The following is a 21,407-nucleotide window of genomic DNA, read 5'->3' on the forward strand; positions in this document are numbered from 1 at the left end:
GCAACATCGAAACCACCACCAGCATCCCACCAGTAACATCCATATCACCACCACCACCACCACCATTACCACCAGGAACATTGAAACCACCACCATCAATGCCACCAGCAATATCAATACTACCATCACCACCGCCACCAGCAACATTGATACCACCACCACCTCCGATGCCGCTCCCAGGAACATCAAAACCACCACCATCAACGCCACCAGCAATAGCGATATCACCACCACCACCATTGCTGCCACCAGGAACATCAAAACAACCATCACCACCAGCAACATCGATACCACCACCACCACCACCAACAACAACATTGCCGCTAACAGGAACATTAAACAACCACAATCAATGCCACCGGCAACATTGATACCACCACCACCACCATTGCTGCCACCAGAAACATCAATACCACCATCACCACCATTTCCGCACCCAAGAACATCACCACCATCAACACGACCAGTAACATCGATACCACCACCACAACCGTTGCCGCTCCCAGGAACATCAAAACCACCACCAACACCACCAGCAACATTGATATCACCACCACCACCATTGCTGCCACCAGGAACATAAAAACAACCACCCTGAACACCACCAGCAACATCGATACCACCATCACCACTACAGATGCCACCATAACCACCATTGCCCCAACCAGGAACATTGAAACCACCACCATTAATGACACCAGCAACATTGATATCACCGCCACCACCATTGCTGACACCAGAAACATCAAAACTACCACCATAAACCCCACCAGCAACATCGATACCACCACCGCTGCCATCAGGGACATCGATACCACCACCATCACCGCCAACATTAGCAGTGACACCATCACCACTACCACCAGGAACATAGAAAGCACCACCATCATGACACCGGCAACATCGATACCACCACCGCCACCACCATTGTTGCCACCAGGAACATCAAAACCACCACCATCAGTGCCACCAATAACATCGATACCACCATCACCACAGCCACCAGGAACATGATAAACACCACCATCACTGCCACCAGCAACACAGATACCACCATCACCACCACCATCGCTGCCACTAGGAACATCGAAACCACCACCATCAATGCCACTGGCAACATCAATACCACCATCACCACTGCCACAAGGAACATCGAAATCACCACCAGCAATGCCACCAGTAACATCCATATCACCACCACCACCACCACCACCATTACCACCACCAGGAACACTGAAACCACGACCATCAATGCCACCAGTAACATCAATACTACCATCACCAACACCACCACCAGCAACATCGATACCACCACCACCTCCATTGCCGCTCCCAGGAACATCAAAACCACCACCATCAACGCAACCAGCAACATTGATATCACCACCACCACCATTGCTGCCACCAGGAACATCAAAACCACCACCATCAACGCAACCAGCAATATCGATACCACCACCACCACCATCACCACCATTGCCGCTAACAGGAACATTAAACCACCAAAATCAACGCCACCGGCAACACTGATACCACTACAACCACCACTGACGCCACCAGAAACATCGATACCACCATCAACACCTTGCCCCAACCAAAAACATCAAAACCACCACCATCAACGCCACCAGCAACATCGATACCACCACCACCATTGCCGCCACCAGAAACATCAATACCACCATCACCACCATTTCCGCAACCAGGAACATCGAAACCACCATCATCAATGCCACCAGTAACATTGATACCACCACCACCACCATTGCCTTCATGAAAAACATCGATACCACCACCACCAGCACCACAACTGTTGCCGCTCCCAGGAACATCAAAATCACCACCATCAACACCACCAGCAACATTGATATCACCACCACCACCATTGCTGCCACCAGGAACATCAAAACAACCACCCTGAACACCACCAGCAACATCGATACCACCACCTTCACTTCTGACGCCACCTCAAACATCGATACCACCATCACCACCATTGCCCCAACCAGGAACATTGAAACCTCCACCATCAACAACTCCAGCAACATCGATACCACCACCACCACCACCATTGCTGCTACCAGAAACATCGAAACCACCACCATCAACCCCACCAGCAACACTGATACCACTACTGCTGCCATCAGGGACATCGACACCACCACCATCACTGCCAACATTGGCAGTGACACCATCACCACCACCGCCACTACCACCAGGAACATAGAAAGCACTGCCATCAACGACACCGGCAACATTGATACCACCACAACCACCACCATTGCTGCCACCAGGAACATCAAAACCACTACCATCAGTACCACCAGCAACATCGATACCACCATCACCACTGCCAGCAGAACAATGAAATCACCACCAGCAACATCGCTAACACCACCACCACCACCACCATTGCCGCCACCAGGAACATCAGAACCATCACCATCAGTGCCACCAATAACATCGATACCACCATCACCACCACCATTGCCACCACCAGGAACATCAGAACCACCAGCAACACAAAAGCAACATCGATACCACCAACACCACCATTGCTGCCACCAGCAACATTGATACCACCATCACCACCGCCACCTGGAACATCATATCCACCACCATCAATGCCACCAGCAACATCGAACCACCATCACCACCACAATTGCACCCAACAGGAACATCGAAACCACCACCACCAGTGCCACCAGAACATCGATACCCATCACCACTGCCACCAGCAACATCAATTCCACCACCGACACCATTGCCACTACCAGGAACATCAAAACTACACCATCAATGCCACCAGCAACATAAATACCACCACCACCACCACCACCACCACCACCACCACCACCACCACCACCACCACCAGCAGCACCACTCCCTCCACCAGGAACGAAACCACCACCATCAACGCCACCAGCAACATCGATACCACCATCACCACTGCCACCAGGATCATCAAAACCACCACCATAAATGCCACAGGCAACATCGATACCACCGACACAATTGCTGCCACCAGGAGCATCAATACCACCATCACCACAGCCAACAGTGGCAGTGACACAATCACCACCACCACCGAAACTACCACCACCACCATCAATGCCACCAGCGTCATCTATACCACCATCACCATCGCCACCAGCAACCTCGAAACCACCTGCAACGCCACTAGTAACACCCCATACCACCACCACCACCACCACCATTGCCACCACCAGGAACATCTAAACCACCACCATCAGTGCCACCAGCAACATCGATACCACCATCACCACTGCCACCAGGAACATCAAAATCACCACCATCAATGCCACCAGCAACATCGATAACACCACCAACACCACCATTGCTGCCACCAGGAACATCGAAACCACCACCATCAGTGCCACCAGCAACATTGATACCACCATCACAACCACCACCAGGTACATCAAAACCACCACCATCACTGCCACCAGCAACATCGATAACACCACCACCATTGCTGCCACCAGGAACATCGAAACCACCACCATCAGTGCCACCAGCAACATCAATACCACCATCACCACTGCCACCAGCAACATCGAACCACCATCACCACTGACACCAGCAACATCGGTTCCACCACCAACACTATTGCCACTACCAGGAACATCAAAACTACCACCATCAACACCACCACCAACACTGATATCACCACCACCACCACCATTGTTGCCACCAGGAACATCAAAACCACCACCATCAACGCCACCTGCAACATCGATACCACTACCACCACCACCAACATTGCCACTACCAGGAACATTGAAACCTACCACAATCAGTGCAACCGGCAACATTGATACCACCACCACCACCAACACTGATGCCACCAGCAACATCGATACCACCACCGCTGCCATCAGGGACACCGACACCACCACCATCACTGCCAGTATTGGCAGTGACACCATCACCACCACCGCCACTACCACCAGGAACATCGAAACCACCCCCATGTAGCCACCGGTAACATCGATACCACCACCACCACCATTGCTGACACCAGGAACATCAAAACCACCACCATCAGTGGCACCAATAACATTGATACCACCATCACCATGGCCACCAGGAACATGATAAACACCACCATCACTGCCACCAGCAGCATCGACACCACCATCACCAACACCATTGCCGGTACCAGAAACATCAAAATCACCACCAGCAGTGCCACCAGCAACATCGATACAAACATCACCATGGCCACCAGGAACATCAAAATCACCACCACCACTGCCACCAGCAACATTGATACCACCACCATGACCACCATTGCTGCCACCAGGAACATCGAAACCACCACCATCCGTGGCACCAGAAACATCGATACCACCATCACCACCACCACCAGGAACATCAAAACTACCACCATCAATGCCACCAGCAACATCGATGCCACCACCACCACCATTGGCACCACCATGAACATCAAAACTACCACCATCAACACCACCAGCATCATCGATACCACCACCACCACTGCTACCAGCATCATAGATTCCACCACCACCACCATTGGCTCCTCCAGGAACATTGAAACCACCACCATCAACGCCACCAGCTACATTGATACCACCACCACCATTTCCACTACCAGGAACATCGAACCCACCACTATCAGTGCCACTAGCAACATTGATACCACCATCACCACCACCACCACCACCACCACCACCACCACCACCACCGACACCACCAGGAATATCGAAACCACCACCATCAATGCCACCAGCAACATCAATACCATCATCACCATTGCTGCCACCAGGAACATCAAAACCACCACCATCAATGCCACCAGCAACTTCGATACCACCATCTCTACCACCATTGCAGCTACCAGGAACATTGAAACCACCACCATCAGTGCTACTAGCATCATCGATACCACATTCACCACGGCCACCAGGAACATCAAAACCACCACCATCACTGCCACCAGCAACATCGATACCATCACCACCACCATTGCCACTACCAGGAACATTGAAACTACCAGGAACGCCACCAGCAACATTGATACCACCACCACCATTGCTGCCACCAGGAAAATCGACACCACCACCATCACAGATACCAGTAGCAGCGATACCATCACCACCACCGCCGCCAGCACCAGGAACATTGGAACCACCACCAACACCAACAGCAACATCGATACCACCATCACCATTGCCACCACCGGAATTTCAAAACCACCAGCACCAACATCAATACCACCATCACCACAGCCACCAGGAACATCTAATCCACCACCCTCAGTGCCAACAGCAACATCGATATCACCATCACCACCACCACGAGGAACATCGAAACCACCACTATCACTGCCACCAGCAACATCGATATCACCATTTCTACCACCACTGCTGCCACCAGGAACATCAAAACCACCACCATCAGTGCCACCAGTAACATCAATACCACCATAATCATCACCATTGCCGCCACCAGGAACATCAAAACCACCACCATCAATGCCACCAGCAACATGGATACCACCAGCAACACTGCCACCAGTATCAGTGACACCATTGCCACCACCACCACCACCACCACCAGCAGAAGATGGCACCCAGCCAGAATCTGCTATGGGCCCCGGCCCCCTGGAGGGAGCCGCCATCCTGCTAGTCTCTGTGGGCTCAGCTCAGGAGCGACATCTCCCTGTGGAGATGTTCCACAGTTCCAATGTTCGCAGTTCCAATGAACTTTCTCTCTCCTCCTGTTTTGTTGTTTTGGGTTTGGAGAGTTTGTTATTCATTGTCCTTGTATTGTGACTTCCCCTATTTCAGATGAAATCTCAGAATAAATTCTTTTCAGTGGAATTTCAATACATATTTAATATAGTTAATTTATGTTTCAGGTGGTTTTGTCTAATAATAATAATTCCAACACTTCACTTTTTATTTTGGAGATCATCTTGGTTCCAATGTTGCAAACACTCTAGGAGCACAAGGTCATACTTAGCCGTCTGCATGTTACCACAGTGCAAGCCCTCCATCAGAGTCCAAACGCAACCCCCCCTCCGCAGGGTCCACTGAGCTGCTCTGCCTTTTTCTCCCCACCTTTCCACACACCCCTACCCCTTGTAAGTCAGCCTCACTGTCAGAATCAAGGGTTTGCCTGTGGTTTGCTTTTGAATTTCCTTTGTTTTTTGCTTTGTGTATGTGAAATCCTCATATGAGTACAGTCATTCACATCGGTCTTCCTCCTTCCTTCATTATTTTAGTTACGACCGTGCCAGTTCCATCCACACTGTCTCAGGAGGCAAGCTTTCACCTTGCTCAGAACCGAGCACTACAACTGCTCCTCCATGCCGCAGCCCCTTCCTTCCTTCCTTCCTTCCTTCCTTCCTTCCTTCCTTCCTTCCTTCCTTCCTTCCTTTCTCTCTTTCTTTGTCTCTCTTTCTTTCTTTCCCTCTCTCTTTCTTTCTTGCTTTCTTTTATTTAATGGTTTACAGCCAACAGTAAAAGACAATAGTTTGTACATGTGTGCCATGTCCCAGTTTTCCACATAACAATACAACCTCCACTAGGCCCTCCTCTGCCATCCTGTTCCAGGACCTGATCCCCCTCCCACCCCAGAGTCTTTGACTTTGGTGTAATACACCAACTCCAGTCCAAGCTCTGCCTAGTGATTTCTCTTCTGATCTTTTTTTTTTTTTTTCAACTTCTGCCTATGAGTGAGATAATCCCAGATTCTTATTAATCTCACTCAGCATGATTCCTTCCAGCTCCATCCAAGATGGGGTGAGAAAGGTGCCATCACCATTTTAATAGCTGAGTAGTATTCCACTTACCTCAGCTGCTTCATGCCCTCACCTGTCCATGGCACCTGGCTTGTTCCCATTCGTTGGCTCTTGTCAGTAGTGCTGCCATGAACACAGGCAGGCATCTTGTTCATCACCTAGCTGGGAGGGATGTTTTTTTCTTTGTTTTTTTCACCACTTTGACTCTATGATGCCATTCTGTACTGGCCTATAAGGTTTGTGCTTAGAAATTCCCTAAGTCTCATGAGAGTTCCCTTTGCTTTTCTCTTGCTATGTTTATAATTCTCCCTTCATCTTCAATTTTTTTCCCATTTGAGTTATAATGTGGCTGGTGTACATATGATTTTGAACTTACTTTGTTTAGAACTTAGGGCTTCCTGGATCTAAATGCTTGTTTCCTTCTACAAGTTGGAAAAGTTCTCGGGTATCATTTCTTCATGGAAGACTTGTGATTCTCCCTTCTGAAACCCCTCTGATGTAAATTTCTTTCTTCTTCCAGTTGTCCAATAGGGCATGATTTTAAAAACAAAGTACAACTACTGAAAGTTGGGACTAGGCAGTGGTGTGCCCAGTCGAGTGTACGTATTCTAAGCACAAGGGCCTCCTTTCAAGACCCTGGCCCTTCCCTGCGAGAGGAAGCCTCATGAGAAGTGAAGCCGGGCTGCAGGTGTCACTCTTTCTCCCTCTCTGTCTCCCCTCCCCAATTGCCCTCTGTCCTGTCAGATAAAAGAAAGGAGGGAAGAAAACAGTGGCAGCCAGGAGAGGTGGCGTCATCTTGCCTACCCTGAGTCACAGTGACAGCCCTAGTGTGAGGGGCCGGCAGGCAGGGCTTCCAGTCGCCATGAAGGGAGTTACAAGTGAAAGAAGATCACATGGTGACCAGGTGGTTGATGCATCAGGGAAGATAGGAATGAGCACAGAAGACGGCTGACTGTAGGCAGTACGGTGACAAGCAACATGGTGACCCAGGACAAATGGTGGAGACTCCTATTAATTATGATCTTTTCCCCAAACTGTCCTCAGTTCTTGTAATAACCCAGAGGACTCTCTGCCCTATAAGAAGGGGCTCTGCTTGAATAATTGCTGCCTAGGGGTCCTTGGGAATCTCTAGGTGTGCCTGTGTGCACGCTTTCCTCTGCTTTCCTGCCCTTCCGAGAAATGTTTGGCTTGCCTGAGAAAGATGGCATCTGAGAGAGTCTTCTTCCAGCCTCCCATCAGAATTCAAGAGCGGGAGTCGGGCGGTAGCACAGCGGGTTAAGAGCACGTGTCACAAAACGCAAGGATGCCGGTTCAAGCTCCCGGCTCCCCACCTGTAGTGGAGTCACTTCACAAGCGGTGAAGCAGGTCTGCAGGTGTTTATCTTTCTCTTCCCCTCCTCTCTCCATTTCTCTCTGTCCTATCTAACAATGATGACATCTATAACAGCAACAATAATAACTACAACAACATTAAGAAAAAACAAGGATAAAAAGGAAAATAAATAAATAAATAAATCTAAAAAAAATAGAATCATCCACTGGAGGAATGCCTGCTGTCTACCTGAGAGTCATGAGCTCCTCAGAGGTAGACACTGCTGGTCCCAGTGGTCGGTGACGCGGCTGCTGTACCCACTTTCCCGATGTGGTAGCGTGGCGTCTGCCACTGGTTATGGGTCTTGTTGATCATCATGTCTCCCAAGACCTTTATGGCCACCTTCAGCAGACATGCTAACTGTTATTATATTTTTTTTGTTCTTTTTTTAGATAAGACAGAGAAATGGAGAGAGGAGGGGAAAACAGAGGGGGAGAGAAAGATAGACACTTGCAGACCTGCTTCACCACCTGTGAAGCGACTCCCCTGCAGGTGGGGAGCTGGGGGCTCGAACTGGGATCCTTACGCCGCTCCTTGTGCTTTGCACCACGTGTGCTTAACCCGCTGTGCTACCAACCAGCCCCCTGCTAACTGTTATTATTTCAGAAGGGTGTTTCAGACACAGGCCAGTACTGAGCAGGAAGCAGCAGGGAGAGAGGCTAAGAGGAGAGAGATGCAGAATGTCACCTTCCTGGGTGCTTGGGGTGGGGGCCAACAGAATCTCAGCCCTGCTTACTGGCTGTATGTGCCTACCCTCCCAGAACCTCAGTTTCACCATCTATACATCGGGGATAGCATCTTGTTTCTAGATAGCTTAGAGCAGGAAGTGAGAAGCGCCTACATATGGGCAGGTTGGGATAGTTTGTCATTAAATGTTAACTCGCATCAGTTTCCTTGGACTCTGTTAAATAGTAGACACATGAAACGTTTGGCATGTTTGTCTGAAACCACCCAGCATAATGCTGTAGTTCAATAGACCAATGGTAAATTATGGCCATGTGACGGCAAGTGAACAGCAAACTGTCCCCACCCTCTGCAACAGGATAAAAAATTATGTAAATATTGAAATCGTTAAAAAAATGCTCAATTACTTTTGTGACACTGAAGATTAGCCACAGCCACTGAAGGAAGAGACATTAACACTGACAGACTTAAGGTAACTTAAACCACAGTTGAGTTAAAAAGCAGTCTCGCAGGGAGTGGGCAGTAGTGCAGGTGGCACAAAGCACAAGGACCGGTGTAAGGATCCCAGTTCAAGCCCCCGGCTCCCCACCTGCAGGGGAGTCACTTCACAGGCGGTGAAGCAGGTCTGCAGGTGTCTGTCTTTCTCTCCCTCTCTGTCTTCCCCTCCTCTCTCCATTTCTCTCTGTCCTAGCCAACAACGACGACAACAACAATAATTACAACAATAAAACAACAAGGGCAACAAAAGGGAATAAATAAATATTTTAAAAAATCTTAAAAAAAAAAAGCAGTCTCACATGTAAGATGGTAGGTTCCTGGCTTACCTGGCCACCAAAGAAGCTGAAGTCCTCCTTCAGCACGTCAGGGTTACAGAACTGGTAGAACAGGGTGCTTAGACACCGCTGGTCCCAGCGGTCGGTGACGTGGCCGCCGTAAACCACTTTCCCGATTTGGTAGCACAGCGTCTGCCACTGGATGTTGGTCTCGTTGGCCATCATGTCTCCCAAGACCTTAATGGCCACCTTGAGCAGACGTGCTAACTGTTATTATTTCAGGATAAGCGACTCAGATTACCCTGACGTGGGTAATCAACAGCCCTCAATAGCAATGCCTACTTTCAATTGCTATATTGTCAATAGCAATGCCTACTTTCTCTTCCAGACAGATGGAAATACCAAGAAGAATGAAATATCACAGACTTTTTACTGACTCTTTTCGGTGTAGCTGAACAAACGGTAAACTTCCTAATTACCATTTTTTTTGAAAAAGGAACAAGAGTTTCCACTTACCTCCTATTCTCTACTCATTAGATTCCTCCCTTGAGGGCACCACTGAGCAATTTCTTGGATAGTATTACATGAATGAATTTTATTTTTCTTCTTTTCTCTTTTTTTCTCTTCCTTTCCTTTCCATTCCCTTCCCTTTCCTTCCTTCTTTCCTTCCTCCCACCCTCCCTGCCTTCCTTCCTTACCAGAGCACTGCTTAGCTCTTGCTTATGCAACTGTGGGAGATTGATCCTGGAACTTCAGAGCCTCAGGCATGAGAGTCTCTTTGTCTATCCATCAACCCCAGATGCCTTTTTTTTATTTCAATGATTGATTTATTTCACAAGAGGGACACACACACACACACACACACACACACACACACACACACACACACACACACACAACCCGAGCATCACTCTGGCATATATGATGCCAGGAATCGCACATGGGATCTCCTGTTCTAAGTCCACAATTCTACCACTGGTACTTCACAGGTCACTACATGGATAGTCTACTGTGCCATCAAATATTTAAATCATATACTTCTTGCAATACATCTCAGGAGTAGTTATTAAGGATGGGGGCTTGAGCCACAGTCCTTGCATGTGGTAACTTGTGCACTCAACTGGGTACACCACTGCCTGCCCCCTTTATCTTATTATTATCTTTAAGATTTAATTTATTTTTTTGTTGAAAGGGTTAGCAGGAGAGAGAGAGAGAGAGAGAGAGAGAGAGAGAGAGAGAGCACCAGAGCATCACTCTAGTACATGCAGTGCTCGAGATCAAACTTGGGAACTCATGCTTGAGAGTCCAACACTTTGTCCACTCCCTGCACCACTTCCTGGACTGCTCACACGTCTACCTTGGCAGTAAGAAGAATGCTGTGGCACAGAATTAGTTTTCTGGCTATTGCCTGGCTGGCAATGACCCGAGAGCTGCAATCTAAGGTCTACATTCCCTAAGAGGCTCTGTGTGGCCTCTCAGCAGACACAGTCACAGGCACCTTCAGGAGGGTGACCCAGCAAGCACTGCACAGCTTTTCAGGAACTCACTGTGGGTGCTCAGGGTGGGGACTGAGAAGGTGTACACGCTGCCGCCATGCTGCCTTGCTCTCTAGCGGACACTGTGTCAGACCTACACTTTATCCTTTGGGGGCGGCGCTGGATAAGTGGGCTGCTTCGTGTGTCCCTCAGGGTTGAGTCCAGGCCCCACCACACTCAAGGAAGCTTCATTGTTGTGGTCTCTTCCATTCTCTCTGCTTCCCTGCCTCTACCTTAAAAAACCAACCAACCAACCAACCAACCAACCAACCAACCAGCCAACTCTAGACTATATCTATAGATACATAGTAGGCTCTTGTTTGTATCTTGTTATTATTTATTTACTGTTATTGCTTGTTTTTAAAGACACTACACTTACCTCCAAGTCGGAAGAGCTAAATTCGTAAGCAACATTCCAGCCCAGCGTTCCGTATCTTTTTCTTTCATTGATCACAGCATTGAAAAAGCACAAGCTGAACAGGAGTTTCTTCCACAGCGGCCCACAGTTAGTTTTCTCAAATGTCTCTTCAGTCACTTCTCTGCACCCGCTGCATTCAAATATCCGAAGTAGGTTATTCTTCAGTCCCTGAGGGTTTTCCACTGCGACCTTGAAAACAAATGTGGGTAAGAACACATGGAGGGCTCTTTCCTGGAGCACTGGCATACAAGTCTAGCTGAGAGAGCCAAGGTTTTGAAGAATCAGTGGGAAATGACGGTTTAAAAAAAAATTTTTTTTAATGCTAATCTTTCCCCTTTCTTCAAAAGGGCTCCTACTGTTTCTATTGATAGAGTAACCCGAGAAGAGTAATATCACTAAAAGCACTTCGGATTCCTTGAAGGAGAGTTCTGGAAACACAGCATTTTGGGATACGGAATAGTTCCTTGGCAGTGGTGGCTGTGTGGCCTGAGGCAGAGCCGATGGTCCAGGAGACTCCAAAACACAAAACGGAATGACTAGAACCGGCGGGGGTACTAAGTGACCACTGACAACTGATTTTACCTGCTGTGTGGCTCCACTGCTTGTGCTAAAAATCCCTTTGGTGGGGCCAGGCAATGGCGCACTGGGTTGAACGTTCGCACACATCACAGTGCACCAGGACCTGGTTCAAGTCCCTGGTCTCCACTTGCAGGGGGCAAGCTTCACGAGTGGTGAAGCAGGACTGCAGGTGTCTCTCTGTCTCTCTCCCTCTCTTTCTCCCCTCTCAATTTCTGTCTCTATCCAATGCAGAAATAAGTAAAATGGGAGCTGGGCAGTGGCGCAGCGGGTTAAGCGCAGGTGGCGTGGAGAGTTAAGGATTCAGGTTCAAGCCCCCGGCTCCTCACCTGCAGGGGAGTTGCTTCATGATCGGTGAAGCAGGTCTGCATGTGTCTATCTTTCTCTCCCCCCTCTGCCTTCCCCTCCTCTCTCCATTTCTCTCTGTCCTATCCAATAATGACAATAACAACAACAATACTAATAACAACAAGGACAACAAAAGGGGAAAAAATAGCCTCCAGGAGCAGTGGATTTGGTGCAGGCACTGAGCCCCAGCAATAACCCTAGAGGCAAAAAAAAAAAAAAAAAGAAATATTTAAAAAATCCCTTTGGTCGAAGGTACCTTGCAAAATGAGATAAGCCAGAAAAAGAAGGAAGAATATAGGATGATCTCACTCATAGACAGACGCTAAAAAATAAGAACAGAAAGGGAAACACAAAGCAGAACTTGAGACTGGAGCTGGTGTATTGCACCGGAAGTAAAGGACTCTGGGTTGGGGGTGGGGGAGTGTTCAGGTCCTGGAACACGCCGGTGGAGGAGGACCTGGGTGGGGGGGTGAAAGTGTTATGCAGAAAACTGAGACATGTTACACGTGTACCAGCAGTTGACTGTAAAGAATTAATCCCTCCAATAAAGAAGAAAGAAAGAGAACCCGAGTATTGCACCAAAGTAAAAGACTCTGGGGTGAGTGGGGGGAGGTAGGGGAGGGCTCAGGTCCTGGAACATGAGGGCAGAGGAGGACCTGGCAGGGGTTGTACTGTTATGTGGAAAACTGGGAAACATTATGTATGTACAAACTATTGGGTTTACTGTTGACTGCAACACATTAATCCCCCAAAAAGAAATTTAAAAAGAAAAGAAAAAGAAGCAGAGCGCCCACCCTTCCAGTACTTGTGGTGTTGGAAGCAGACCAGCAGCCTCAGCCAGGCAGACTCACTGCCCTCAGCTGAGCCACGCCCTCAGCCACCGCTTACAGTTCTTATTCCTCTAACAGACTCTGGCCGGGAGAATGCTCATGTGCTGCTAAAATGTATTCTTGTCATGTAGTGAACACACGTTTGCTTTAAGAAATTTTGAAGAAAAAAAAAAACAGAAGGGAGAAAATATAAAAAAAACTTTAAAAATTTAAGAACTATATTTGCTACAAAGTATTAAAAAAAACATCAAAACTAACATGTGCACTCAACCAGGTATGCCACCACCTGGCCCCTCCCCTTTTAAAATTTATTATAATTGTTTACTGGATTGAGACAGTCAGAAATTAAGAGGGGAGGGGGAGACAGAGAGGGAGAGAGACAGAGAGACACCTGCAGCCCGGCTTCACCATTCGTGAAGCCTTCCCCCTACAGGTGGGGACCAGGGATTTGAACCTGGGTCCTTGTGCATTGTGGTCCGGGAGGTGGTGCAGTGATAAAGCATTAGACTCTCAAGCATGAGGTCCTGAATTCAATCCCCAGTAGCACATGTACCAGAGTGATGTTTGGTTCTTTCTCTCTCTTCTCCTTTCTCATTTATTAATAAATAAATAAAATCTTTAAAAAAAAATCAAAACTGCCTGGTACTAGGACACAGATAGACACACAGACCAGTGGGATTGAACTGAAAGTCCAGGAATAAGCCCCCACACCAAGGCAGGGGGAGAACATTAAATGGAGGGAGAATGGGGAGTCTCTTCAACAAATGATATTGGGCAAACCGGGGTGAAACACCGATGAATGACACTGAACCACCGTGTCTTAGCACACATGAAAGTAAACTTCAAATGGGTCAGGAATTTGGATGAAACCTCCAAATATTCAGAGGAGGGGCTGGGCAGTAGCGCAGTGGGTTAAGCGCACATGGCACAAAGTGCAAGGACCAGTGTAAGGATCCTGGTTTGAGCCCCCAGTTCCCCACCTGGAGGGGAGTCACTTCACAGGCGGTGAAGCAGGTCTGCAGGTGTCTGTCTATCTTTCTCTCCCCCCTCTGTCTTCCCCTCCTCTCTCCGTTTCTCTCTGTCCTATCCAGCAACAACAACAGCAATAGCCACCATGACAAAAATAACAACAACAACAACAATAAATAACAAGGGCAACGAAAGGGGGAAAAAAAAGCCTCCAGGAGCAGTGGATTGGTAGTGCAGGCACCGAGCCCCAGCAATAACCCTGGAGGCAAAAAAAAAAAAAAATCAAATAGATAAAAAATAAAATATTAAAAAAAAAACACTCAGAGGAAACACTGGCAGAACACTTTTCAATGTAAGCTTTGCAAACAACTCTGACAACTCAAGTCCAACTACAAGGAAACCAAAGACAAACCAATAGATTTACATCAAACTAAAAAGCCTGTACACAATCAACAGAAACTACCCCCTGGAGACACTTCCTATAGAAATGGGAGAGAATCTTGACATACCACGTAGCAGACTAATTACTAACCAGGGCTGATAACCAAAATATGGCAAGAACTCACTAGACTCAGCGATAAAAAAACAACAAAACAATTTCATTAAAATTGGGGAGATGAGGCCCTAGTCGGGGAGTCCTGAGATTCCCACACAGACATGATGGGCCTAGACCTTGAATAGGTCCCTCTCTCCATTGTCACTGATCATCTCCACCAGGAACAACACAATGGATCCCTTTGTGGGCCCCCAAAGGACCTTGCCCTCAACTTGGATCAACAATGGTAGAGAATGTTCCATTCTCTGAAGGGAGGCTCGATAACATACTCTATCTACCATCTGAGGAAGATGGGTCCTGAAATTGGCGCAGCTTAGAACGTTCCTACTCATGACCACAGAATGTGAGCTCAGACCTACAGGGATGCAGAGGTCACATAGGCTCCTAAGCTGAATATGGGCCCCAGATCAAATCGATGGGGTTTACAGTCAACAATATTTATACCCCTTTCCCATGTTTGGGAGCTACTCTCCTCCCTGATCCAGCTTTCTAGTCCTTTTTCCAGCCATGGCATCATCTCCCCAGACAACAAGTTGGGTCCACTGGCATATAAGATGTCAGGCTCAGGAAAAAACTAACAAAGTCATGGATGGCCCTTTGGAATATAACTAAAATAGGCCTACTAGCTATCTTTAAAACGGAGACCCCAAATCTTCATCTGCACTATTCCAGCCTTTAGGTCTGTGATTAGTCAACAATTTGTTTGGCTTTTTATGTCAACTCTTTTTTTCAGCCTCCAGGTTCCAGATGCCACCATGATGCCAACAGGACTTCCCTAGGCAGATGACTCCACCAATGTGTCCTGGAGGCCTGCTTCCCCAGAGCCCTTCCCCACTAGGGAAAGAGAGAGACAGGCTGGGAGTATGGATCAACCTGTCAACGCTCATGTTCCGCAGGGAAGCAATTACAGAAGCCAGACCTTTCACCTTCTGCAACCCACAATGACCCTGGGTCCATACTCCCAGAGGGATAGAGAATGGGAAAGCTGTCAGGGGAGGGGCTGGGAGACGGAGTTCTGATGGTGGGAATTGTGTGGAGTTGAACTGCTCTTATCCTATGGTTTTATCAGTGTTTCCTTTTTATAAATACAAATTTAAAAAAAAGGAGGGGGGGAGGACATGGACAGAATCTTCACCAAGAAGAGATCCAAAGGGCTAAAAGGCACATGAAAAAAATGCTCAGTGTCACTGATGAACAGAGAAATGTTAATAAAGACAATAAGAAAGTACCACTCTATACCTGTGAGAATGCCATACACTAGAAAAGACAGAAGCACCAAGTTCTGGTGAAGATGTAGGGCAGCAAGAACCCTTTTATATCATTCACTACGTGAGAATGCAGACCGTTCCAGCCCTTGTGGAAAAATCTGGAGCTTTCTCAGATCACTAGGACTAGATCTACCCTGTGACTCAGCAATTGTTCGAGCAATTGTTCAATTGTTTTTTTTTTTTTTTTTTTTTTTTAAAGGAAGCAGAAGCACTTGTTTAAAGAGAATTTATGCATATCTATGGTCACAGAATCACAGTTTGTAACAGCACAGACTCGGAAGCGAGCCAGATGCCCAATACAGATGAGTGGCCAGGGCGAGCTCTGGCACAGATACGCCATGGCCCGCACACAATCGGATGCTAGTAACCCAACTACTGGGGATGACGGGGCCACCAGCTCTGCTTCATGTTGGATGGAGCTTGAAGGAATCCCATTAAGTGAGATGAGCCAAAAAGAGAGAGGTGGACACTTGTTTGTAACATACTTGACCAAGACTAAGTAGTTACTCAGACTCAGACTCAGTGGCGGCTCTGTGTAAAAACTGACAGACAACGTTTAGTCAGGAATTCCCCCCCCCTTTTTTTTTCTTTCCCGCAGATTCTTTTTAGAGAATTAAAGACATGTGGAGAGATTAGGGGAGCAGGGAGGGGAAAAGGCTAGAGAGGCAAGAGGCAAGTCAAAGACGCAAGCTCCACACTCTGGTTTACAGTAGTCAGTGTCCTTGGTTGAGGAAACAGTCTAAATTGTGAGTCGTCTGACAGCAGGGGTCCTGATTAGCTTCTTCTCAGGCTGCAGCACAGCCCTGAAGAGCAGATATCGAACACGCTAAGAGTCGGCATCCTCTGCATGCAGAATCATGAACGTGACATGGACTGTGACCAGACGGTATTCCGGGGACAATATTAAGATGTGTCCTAAATCCTCCTTTTTATTTATTTATTTATTTTAAAATATCTATTTATTTATTTGTTCTCTTTTGTTGTTGTTGTTTTAAATTTTTTATTTATAAAAAGGAAACACTGACTAAACCATAGGATAAGAGGAGGACAACTCCACACAATTCCCACCACCAGAACTCCGTTTCCCATCCCCTCCCAATAGCTTTCCTATTCTTTTTTTTTAAATATATATATTTTAAATATTTATTTTATTTTTTTATTCCCTTTTGTTGCCCTTGTTGTTTTATTGTTGTAGTTATTGTTGTTGTCGTTGTTGGACAGGACAGAGAGAAATGGAGAGAGGAGGGGAAGACAGAGAGGAGGAGAGAAAGATAGACACCTGCAGACCTGCTTCACCGCCTGTGAAGCGACTCCCCTGCAGGTGGGGAGCCGGAGTTCGAACCGGGATCCTTATGCCGGTCCTTGTGCTTTGCGCCACCTGCGCTTAGCCCACTGCGCCACCGCCCGACTCCCCAGCTTTCCTATTCTTTATCCCTCTGGGAGTATGGACCCAGGGACATTGTGGGGTACAGAAGGTAGAAGGTCTGGCTTCTGTAATTGCTTCCCCGCTGAACATGGGTGTTGACAGGTTGATCCATACTCCCAGCCTGTCTTTCTCTATATTTATTTATTTTTAATTGTATACAGGAAAATCTGAATGTCCTTACCTTCAGACTCTTCTGAAGAAGAGGAGCTGGGAAAGAACTATGTGATTTCGAGCTTAACCATAACCTGAACTCAGGGTCTACGGCCACATTTGGACTATTAAGCCTGCAAAATAAGAGAAGCGTGAGTATTTAAAGCGACAATTTAAGCAAAAACAACACATGTCTAAGAATCATGACATTTAGACAGCTGAAGTGGATTTCCATACTGTTTTAGTAATGTGAGACTATCTTAAGAGCTTCCATGTTGGGTGTTGGGTGGTAGCGTAGTGGGTTAAGCACACGTGGTGCAAAGCACAAGTACCGGCCTAAGGATCCTGGTTCAAGCCCCCGGCTCCCCACCTGCAGGGGAGTCACTTCACAGGTGGTGAAGCAGGTCTGCAGGTGTCTATCTTTCTCTCCCTCTCTCTGTCTTCCCCTCTTCTCTCCATTTCTCTCTGTCCTATCCAACAACAATGACATCAATAACAACAATAATAACCACAACAACGATAAAACAACAGGGGCAACAAAAGGGAAAAAAATGGCCTCCAGGAGCAGTGGATTTGTCGTGCAGGCACTGAGTCCCAGCAATAACCCCGGAGGCAAAAAAAAAAAAGGATCTTCCATGTTGCAGAGAACTCGCACAAACTCCAGGAATTTGCACTTTCCTCCCCTTCGGTACAACACTGATATGTACTCATTGCAAAAGTTAGAAAAACACTCTCAGCGAAGAGTAACATGAAGCAGCGTCCCCCTGGTCAGATCCGGGGTGACTGACCATCAAAAGAGTGACTAGAATAAGGGATTATGATTCATTGAACAAAAGAGGGGTCCTGGAATCCACACTGATAAAAATGAACACATGAACAAATAATGGGGGGGAGCTCATTATTATACTAGAACATCATTTTATAAATCAAGAATTGTGGAGTCAGGCCGGTGGCACTTGAAAAATAACATTGGAGCTGTGGGTATTTCCTCAATAAAGTAGCAAAAATGGAAATTCTATGGCTCTGTTCCCAAGTTTATATGGAATCATATAACTAAGGAAGCTTGGTCTCCTAACTCTCTTCTGTCATTAATAAATGTGAAAAAGGAGAATTATTAAGCTGTTTTTTAATTTTTTATTTATTTTCCCTTTTGTTGCCCTTGTTTTTTATTGCTGTTATCGATGTCGTCATTGTTAGATAGGACAGAGAAATGGAGAGAGGAGGGGAAGACAAGAGAGGGAGAGAGAAAGACAGACACCTGCAGACCTGCTTCACCGCCTGTGAAGTGACTCCCCTGCAGGTGGGGAGCTGGGGGCTCGAACCAGGGTCCTTACGCGGGTCCTTGCGCTTTGCGCCACGTGCACTTAACCCGCTGAGCTACCGCCCGCCTCACTGTTAAGCTGCTTTAAATTGTCAGGAGACTAACAGTCTAAGAACATCATGAATGATATTAACCAAGTCCTCTCCCTGCACCCACCAACCCTTCCTGGAAACTGAAGTCAAGATAACTGTGTCTGAATTTTATAGTTTTTATTTTTCACACATTTATAGCATAAAAAAAAGTAACAAACAGAATGGCATGAAGAAGATGTCCTTATCCAAACACACTTCACAGGGTTGTACTGACTGTGTAAAGTCCAACAGACAGAAATGTGAGAAAAAAGTAACTGGCTTAAACTGCAATAGTTCAGCACACTGTTATTTCTTCACTCAAGAGTTACAAATATTTGCACTGCAAACAAGCAGACTGCACCTGCAGAAGTTTCTGCCAGGGTGAGGCAACCCTGGGAAGAGAGTATCTGAAAGTATGCATGTTAGGCCTTGGGATTTAGAGAAGAGACTCCACTTTAATGTTTATTATTATTATTATTATTATTAGTATTAGTATTAATAGTAACAGCAGCATTTTACCAGAGCACTACTCAGCTCTGGCTTTTGGTGGTATAGGGATTGAACCTGGGACCTGTGAATCTCAGGCCTGAGAGTCTGTTTGCTATCCCCCATTATGCTATCCCCCCCCCCCACCCTCCACTTTAATTTTTAACCTAGCCACCATGCTCTAACCACAGCCTTCACTCTGGGCCTTCTGGGGGGCTCTGCTTTGCCAGGGTCACCCTCTCCATGGCTTGCTCTTGGGGCTTCCCTACATTATTTCTTTGGGGTTGCTGGAAAAGTCACGACCCATTTTAGCACAGAAAAACAGATAAACACAGCCTGACTTTTCTGGCAACCCAGTACTTAGCTACAGCTATGAGGAAATACACGTTTCCACTCATTGTACATGTGTGTCTGCCACAGGAAAGACGAGCCAGCAGGTGGAAGGCAGAGAGCGAGGCAGAGTGACCCTGGGGAGATAGATGTCTGGTGCAGCACAGAGACCTCCCTGTTGCAAGGTCTGCCTAACATTTTGTTTTTAACAACACAGCGGGCCGGACCTCACCCCACTAACAACCGGCCCAAGGGAATGTGGTGGCTGCCCACCTCCCTGGCACTAAGCCTCCCCGAGCTCACTCAAGTTCTCCGTTTCTATCCAAGCTGCTCCTCCATTTATTTTGGGATCCTACCTATTTCATTTCTCATAGTTAACTAGTTGCTATATTCCCTCTTCCATTCCTATCACTGTAGACCCACAAAGGCCCAGCCTCAGAGTGAGATGGCTATTTGCTTGTCAGGTAACAACAGAAAGTCACCCTGTTTCCCTCTTGTCAACACCGTCTGGCTATTGGCTTTCAAATGCTGAGCACCACGCCTGGGCGCTCTCTGCCTGCATCCGCTGCTGTATGGAGTCAAACTGAATATAAAGAACCACATTATCGGGCTCTGTATATCTCTCTGTGTGTGATCTGTTGAGAGTGAGAATTTGAGGAAAGTAATAGAGAAACGGAAAGCTAAAACTAAAGAGATCTCCACCCCCACAAAGATGGATATAGTCTCAGTATAGTTCTCACTTTTTTTTTTTTTGAGAATAGAGAATCCAGCTTAAGGGGTCAGGTGGTGCATACCCGATTAAGTACTAAGCACAAGGACTCACATAAGGATCTGGGTTTGAGCCCCTACACCCCACCCGCAGGGGGATTTTTTTCTTTGTTTTAAATTATTAAAAATATTTATTTTTCTTTTTGTGGCCCTTGTTTTATTGTTGTAGTTATTATTGTTATTGATGTCGTTGTTGTTAGGACAGAGAGAAATGGAGAGAGGAGGGGAAGACAGAGAGGGGGAGAGAAAGATAGACACCTGCAGACCTGCTTCACCACTTGTGAAGTGACTCCCCTGCAGGTGGGGAGCTGGGGGCTCGAACTGGGATCCTTACACTGGTCCTTGTGCTTTGCGCCACGTGAACTTAACCCACTGAACTACCGCCCAGCCCCCCCTCTCTCCTTAATTTCTCTCTGGAAAGAAAAAAAAAAAGACGACAGCGTAAGTGTCCTCTGAGTGACCCGACATACTTGGCGATAGTGTATATCACCATTTACAAATAAATGCAGAGTGGGGGCCAGGTGGTGGCGCACCTGGTGGATGTCAGGTGTTACAGAGCTCAAGGACCTGGATTCAAGCTCCCGGTCCCCATCTGCAGGGGAAAAGCTTCACTAGTGGTGAAGCAGGGCTGCAGGCATCTCTCTCTCTCTCTCTCTCTCTCTCTCTCTCTCTCTCCTCTTTCCTCTCAATTTCTGGCTGTCTCTATCCAATAAATAAATAGAGATGATTAAAAAAAT

The 21,407-nt window shown here is 47.1% G+C and overlaps 1 protein-coding gene across 5 annotated transcripts in view; it reads right to left on the bottom strand.

The window, feature by feature from the left end:
- DNAH14 (dynein axonemal heavy chain 14) overlaps positions 1 to 21,407 on the bottom strand; it is a 283,313-nt gene that overhangs the window by 41,284 nt on the left and 220,622 nt on the right. For 4 of the 5 annotated variants that reach the window (XM_060192438.1, XM_060192437.1, XM_060192440.1 and 1 more), the window contains 3 exons: positions 17,726 to 17,828; positions 11,533 to 11,760; positions 9,670 to 9,867 (listed from right to left, as the gene is read on the bottom strand). In XM_060192438.1, the coding sequence (XP_060048421.1) occupies positions 9,670 to 9,867; positions 11,533 to 11,760; positions 17,726 to 17,828 (529 nt within the window). Of the gene's footprint in view, positions 1 to 7,857; positions 8,504 to 9,669; positions 9,868 to 11,532; positions 11,761 to 17,725; positions 17,829 to 21,407 lie in introns of those variants that run through there. The other variant, XM_060192441.1, reaches the window with a different exon arrangement.

This window comes from Erinaceus europaeus, chromosome 6 (genome assembly GCF_950295315.1).
Source record: "Erinaceus europaeus chromosome 6, mEriEur2.1, whole genome shotgun sequence".
NCBI classification, from domain to species: domain Eukaryota; kingdom Metazoa; phylum Chordata; class Mammalia; order Eulipotyphla; family Erinaceidae; genus Erinaceus; species Erinaceus europaeus.